General features: G+C 41.1%; 1 protein-coding gene across 9 annotated transcripts in view; it reads left to right on the top strand.

The window, feature by feature from the left end:
* Positions 1 to 7,038, top strand: part of ctbp1 (C-terminal binding protein 1) — a 326,742-nt gene that overhangs the window by 270,961 nt on the left and 48,743 nt on the right. For all 9 annotated transcript variants that reach the window (XM_048599905.1, XM_048599872.1, XM_048599885.1 and 6 more), the window contains one exon: positions 507 to 661. In XM_048599905.1, coding sequence (XP_048455862.1) covers positions 507 to 661 — 155 coding nt within the window. The remainder of the gene's footprint in view (positions 1 to 506; positions 662 to 7,038) is intronic.

The raw sequence follows: 7,038 nt of genomic DNA, 5'->3' as shown, positions 1-7,038 counted from the left end.
GGCCTAGACCCTTCTTCAGAAGAAGGGTCTAGGCCCGAAACGTCAGCCTTTCTGCTCCTCTGATGCTGCTTGGCCTGCTGTGTTCATCCAGCTCTACACCTTGTTATCTCAGATTCTCCAGCATCTGCAGTTCCTACTATAACTGTCTTAATAACTCAGTTTGGTTGTAGAGCGTAACTGTTCATTATTCTTTTTGGCTTGGATTGTTTTCTCACCTAATTAATTATCATGGCAGGTTTTAATTGTTCGACCCTTTCTGCTTAACGCTTATACTTTTGGCTACTTAGACTTGAACTGAGATGTGCAGTTCAATCTGCAAAGGCCCAAAATCCCCAGGGACACCGTAGTAACTCTTTTTCTCTGTACTTGGGCTGGGAAGGTTTATCTTGTACTTCGATAATCCGTCTGAGAGAATTGGGAATTAATTTGTGAAGCAATTTGATATAAATTCAAATACAAATGTCAAAAAACCTCATGGAATGTTTATATTTCCTTTTGGACTCCAGGCATTCGTCCTCCTATTATGAATGGCCCCATGCACCCACGCCCTCTGGTGGCACTGCTGGATGGCCGGGATTGCACTGTTGAAATGCCCATTCTTAAAGATGTAGCTACAGTGGCTTTCTGTGATGCGCAATCTACACAAGAGATTCATGAAAAGGTGAGTATAAGAATATCTAAGCTTGCAGTCCTTTGATACTTAATGATTAAATTTTAATAGCAGTATGTGTGATATTAGATTGCCCTGCCTTAAGAAAAATATTAATCCGTGTCATGTTTCTATTTTGCCTGACCCATTTCAGATTTTTGTCGTAAGTGTTGAGTGCTGTTAACATTCCAGTATTAGTCTGGAGAGATCACTGAACCCAGTTGCATGTGTATAATTACCAATGCAATTGATCAGCTAGTTGTAGAGTGCAGAATGTAGTCATTCAACTTATCATGCCTACATGATTTGTTGAATAATCTTTGGGTTTCTTATTGTGTGCATTGGTACTGGGGTAATTCAGTCCCCAAATAGTTGAGCTCAATGATGCCAACATGCAAATCCCTCTAATTATTTTAATGGCATATACTGATAAGATAAAAGCTAAAAAGAATAGAAACTTAATAATAATTGGTAATTGTTTACAGCATTTTGTATTTTTATTTTTCAATTTGGATGCTAACTCTTAACTTTAATGGTTTTTTAATACAATGTAATTGTACTTTAGATAAGAGCTGCTAGGAAATAAATCAATAACATATTTTGCTAAATGAAATGTGAGAAAAATGACTGCAATAATTCAAAGCTTTGTCTTCAATGGCTAAATTTCCATTATTAGTGGAAGAATTAATATTACTTGATGACAGTGTGAGCTTTGCAAGTGATTTAAAAGAAAAGCTAAAATGGAACAATTTGAAAGAGATGCAAGTAGCAGTCAGGAGGAAATCCTGTTCATTTTGATGAAATGTTTAACTTATCGAAAGATATTTCCTAATCCAGAGTACAGAATGTCTTACATGAACTGCTTCGTATTTTGAGACTTCGCTTGGAATATTGTATTTAGTTTTGGTCTTCTTTATTTAAGGATTAATATACTTGCCATTGAGGGAGTGCAATGGAGGTGTACCAGATTATTTCCTATGAGGAGGCTGGGTTTGTAATTTCTAGAGTTTAGAAAAATGGATAACTTGTACAGATCTTAAAGAGTAGACAGGCTAGATGCAGAAATTGGCGAGGTAAGTCTCGAACCAGGAGACAGTCTTCAAAAAAGAGTCCATTCAAATTGGGATGAAGAGACATCTCTCCAGTCAGAGGGAAGATTACCTTTGGAATTCTTCACCCCAGAGGGCAGTGGAAGTTCAGTCATTGAGCATGCAGAAAACAGAGATGATAGATTTCTAGAAATTTTTATGATACAGAGACACAACTAAATCCAATCAGCTGCCTAGACCGCAACTTTTTCTTATTTTATAGACAAGTGTAGGCATTGCGTTCCACATGTGGTTTGATTCGTCAGACTACCAGTCTTGAAGCAAAACACACTTTGTTCATACACTACAGTTAAAATACAACAAAAGAAAGAAGAAATTGGAATAACCTAGCAGAATAATAGATTATTTAACTACTAAACAGCAACTGTTCTAACATAGTAACATTCCACAAACACACCCTCAGCAAAAGCAAATTCAGTAAAATAGATTGTTTCACAGGCAATTCTCCAGTCCAGCAGGGAAAATCATCAAGAGAAAGCTCAAAGAATAACAGGAAGAGATGTACTATAGCTTTCAAACCCAGATTCAAGTCCCCAGAAACTGCTACTGAAAAACTAAAACTAAAAATCCTGGTTCAGTGGGAGCTTGATTCCACCAATTAAGGCTACTTCTATTGTTTCAAATTTAGAAAAACAAAGCTCAAGGTCTCACAAGCTGCTTATTTATGGGCTTTGAAACAGATTGCTGAGTACCTCAGTCTTAACCTTTCTTGATTTTAAAAAAATCACAAGATCAAATATGCCTCTTGAAGCCATAGCATCGTCACAAAAGCTTAAACAAAAGAATGAACGATTCATTAATAATACAGTTGCTTTAATAGAGCAAAGTTTCGTGTGTGGAATGAACTGGAATGCAGGTACAGTTAGAACATTTTCAAGACATTTCGATAGGTACATGAATAGGAAAGGTTTAGAAGGATATGGGCCAAATGCATACAAGTGGGACTAGTTTAGTTTGGGAAACTTGGTTGGCATGGACAAGGTGGACCGAAGGGTCTATTTCCATGCTGTATGACTCTATGACTCTCTGACGTAGGGTAATCTAATTAATGTCCATGATTTTAAACCTAATCTTTTGGGTGGAGGTTGATGCTCAAACTGGAAGCCTGTGACCAGCAGTGTGCCACAAGGATCGGTGCTGGATTCACTTGTTCAGCATTCATATGAATGAAAATACAGGAGGCATGGTTAGTAAGTTTGTGGATGACACTAAAATTGGTGGAATAGCAGACAGTGAAGAATGTTGTCCAAGAGTACAACGGGATCTTGATCAACTGAGCTGGGCTGCACGGTGGCTCAGTGGTTAGCACTGGTGCCTCACAGCGCCAGGGACCCGGGTTCAATTCCACCTTCGGGCGACTGTCTGTGTGGAGTTTGCACATTCTCCCCTTGTCTGCGTGGGTTTTCTCCAGGTGCTCCGGTTTCCTCCCACAGTCCAAAGATGTGCAGGCTGGGTGGACTGGCCATGCTAGATTGTCCGTAGTGTTCCAGGATGTGCAGATTAGGGGATGGGTCTGTGTGGGATGCTCTGAGGAAATTCTATGAACCAGTGGACTGAGGAATGGCAGATGGAGTTTGTTTTAGATAAATGCGAGATGTTGCATTTTGGTAAGACAAACCAGGGTAAGACCTGTACAGTTAATGATAGGCCCCTGGGGAGTGTTGAATGGAGAGAGATCCAGGGCTGCAGGTAAATAGTTCCTTGAAAGTGGTGTCACAGGTAGACAGGTTGGTAAAGAAGGCATTTAGCACGTTTGCCTTCATTGGTCAGAGCATTGAGTACAAGAGTTGGGACATCATGTTACAACTGTACATGACATTGGTAAGGCCACATTTGGGTTATTGCATACAATTCTGGTCACCCTACTTTAAGAAGGACGTTATTAAATTGGAAAGGGTGCAAAAAAGATTTAGAAGGATGTTACCGAGACTGGAATGTTTTGAGTCAAAAGGAGAGGCTAGTTAGGTTGGAACTTTTCTCCCTGGAGTTTTGGAGGCTGAGTGTTGACCTTACAGAGGTGGATAAAATCATGAGGAGCATAGGTAAGGTGAATAGTCCAGGTCTTTTCCCTAGGATAGGGAAGTCCAAAACGAGACAGCTTAGGTTTAAGGTGAGAGAGGAAAGATTTGAGGGGCAACTTATACAGAGGTGGTGTATGTATAGAACAAGCTACTGGAGGAAGTGGTAGAGGCAGGTATAATTACAACGTTTAAAAGACATTTGAACAAGTACATGATAAGAGAGGTCTGGAGGGATATGGGCTAAATGCAGGCAAATGGGACTAATCCAGTTTGGGAAACCTTGTCAGCGTGGACGAGTTGGGCTGAAGGATCTGTTTCCATGCTGCATGACTCTGACTCCTAAGAGGTGACCTAATTGAAGCATTCAAGATTCTTAGCGAACTTGTCAGGATAGATACAGAGAGTTTTCCCCTTCTGGGAGAGTCTAGGACCAGCGGGTGTAATCTCAGAGTAAAGCGTTGCCCATTTGATACAGAGATGAGGAATTTCGCCTCTCGAATGGTTGTATACCCTTGGAGTTCTTTACTGCAGAGGGCTGTTGATAAGAACATAAGAACTAGGAGCAGGAGTAGGCCATCTGGCCCCTCGAGCCTGCCCCGCCATTTAATAAGATCATGGCTGATCTTTTTGAGACTCAGCTCCACTTACCCGCCCACTCACCATAACCCTTAATTCCTTTACTGTTCAAAAATTTATCTAGCCTTGCCTTAAAAACATTCAGCGAGGTGGCTTCAACCGCTTCGCTGGGCAGGGAATTCACAACCCTTTGGGTGAAGAAGTTCCTCCTGACCTCAGTCCTACATCTGCTTCCCTTTATTTTGAGACGATGCCCTCTAGTCCTAGTTTCACCTGCTAGCAGAAACAACCTCCCTGCCTCCACTTTATCTATTCCCTTCATAATCTTATATGTTTCTATAAGATCTCCCCTCATTCTTCTGAATTCGAATGAGTATAATCCCAGTCTACTCAGTATCTCCTCATAATCCAACCCTCTCAAATCTGGAATCAACCGAGTGAATCTCCTCTGCACCCCCTCCAGTGCTAATATATCTCTTCTCAAGTAAGGAGACCAAAACTGCACACAGTATTCCAGGTGTGGCCTCACCAGGACTCTATACAGCTGCAGCATAACCTCCCTGTTTTTAAACTCCATCCCTCGAGCAATGGCAGACAAAATTCCATTTGCCTTTTTAATTACCTGCTGCACCTGCAATCCTACTTTTAGCGATTCATGCACAAGAACTCCCAAGTCCCTCTGCACAGCAGCGTGCTGCAATTTTTTACCATTTAAAACATAATCCATTTTGCTGTTATTCCTACCAAAATGGATGACCTCACACTTATCGACATTGTACTCCATCTGCCAGACCTTTGCCCACTCACTTGGTCTATCTATGTCCCTCTGCAGACTTAGTGTCTTCTGCACACTTTGCTCTACCACTCACCTTAGTGTAATCTGCAAATTTTGACACACCGCACTTAGTCCCCAACTCCAAATCATCTATGTAAATTGTAAACAATTGCGGTCCCAACACTGATCCCTGAGGCACACCACTAGCCACTGACCGCCAACCAGAAAAACAGCCATTTATCCCTATTCTTTGCTTTCTACTGGTCAACCAATCCTCTATCCATGCCAATACATTACCTGTGATACCGTGGAAATTTATCTTATGTAGCAGCCTTATGTGGCACCTTGTCAAATGCCTTCTGGAAATCCAGAAACACCACATCCACAGGTTCCCCATTGTCCACCATGCAAGTAATGTCCTCAAAGAATTCCACCAAATTAGTTAAACATGACCTACCCTTCATGAACCCATGCTGGGTGTTCCCAATGGGACAATTTATATCCAGATGTCTTGCTATTTCTTCCTTTTAGTACCCTGGGATGCATTTCATCAGGGCCAGGAGACTTGTCTACCTTTAGCCCCATTAGCTTGCCCAGCACTGCCTCCTTAGGTTCTAGGTCCTCGCCTGCTATAACCTTCTTGCCATTAGTTTTCGGCATGTTATTTGTGTCTTCCACTGTGAAGACCGACACGAAATAACTGTTTAATGTCTCGGCTATTTCTTCATTCCCAGTTATTAAATTGGCCTTCTCATCCTCTAAAGGACCAATGTTTGCCTTCGCCACTCTTTTACGATTTACATATTTATAGAAACTTTTATTGCTTGTTTTTATATTCTGAGCTAGTTTACTCTCATAATGTATCTTACTTTTCTTTAAAGCTTTTTTTTGTGGCTTTCTGTTGGCCTTTAAAGATTTCCCAGTCTACTAGTTTCCCACTACTCTTTTTGCTTTTTTGTATGTGTTTTTTTTCAATCTGATACTTTCCTTTATTTCCTTAGACATCCATGGCTGGCTCTCTCTTTTCCTACAGTTCTTTCTTATCACTGGGATATACTTCTGCTGAGCACTGTGAAAAATTGTTTTGAAAGTCCTCCACTGTTCCTCAATTGATCCACCATAAAGTTTTTGTTCCCATTCTACCTTAGGTAACTCCTTCCTCCTTCCTTCATAATCTCCTTTTGTTTAAGCACAGGACATAGGTATTGGATTTAACCTTCTCACGCTCCACCTGTACTTTAAATTCGACCATACTGTGATCGCTCCTTCCGAGAGGATCCCTAACTGTGAGATCATTAATTATTCCTGTCTCATTACACAGGACTAGATCTAGGATAGCTTGCTCCCTCGTAGGTTCCACTACATTATTGTTCAAGGAAATTATCGTGGATGCATTCTGTGAACCCTCCTCAAGGCTGCCATGACCGACCTGGTTTGACCAATCGATATGTAGATTAAAATCCCCCATGATAATTGCTGTACCATTTTTACATGCATTAGCTAGTTCTATGTTTATTGCCTGCCCCACCACGATGTCATTATTTGGTGGCCTATAGACCACACGTATCAGTGACTTCTTCTCCCTGCTATTCCTAATTTCCACCCAAATGGATTCAACATTTTGTTCAGTAGAACCTATATCATCTCTCACTGCCGCCCTGATATCATCCTTAAAAATCAGAGCAACACCATCTCCCTTACCTTCCTGTGTGTCCTTCCGAACAGTTTGATACCCCTGGATATTTAACTCCCAGTCATGACCATCCTGTAACCGTGTCTCTGTAATGGCCACTAAATCATACCCATTTGCCATGATTTGCATCGTCAACTCATCCACCTTGTTTCGAATGCTGCGAGCATTCAGATAAAGTGCCCTTATGCCAGTTTTTGCACCTTTTTGGATCCTAT

This window comes from Rhincodon typus, chromosome 1, assembly GCF_021869965.1.
Source record: "Rhincodon typus isolate 14 chromosome 1, sRhiTyp1.1, whole genome shotgun sequence".
Taxonomy (NCBI): Eukaryota; Metazoa; Chordata; class Chondrichthyes; order Orectolobiformes; family Rhincodontidae; genus Rhincodon; species Rhincodon typus.
This window is presented reverse-complemented; position numbering and strand designations above follow the sequence as displayed.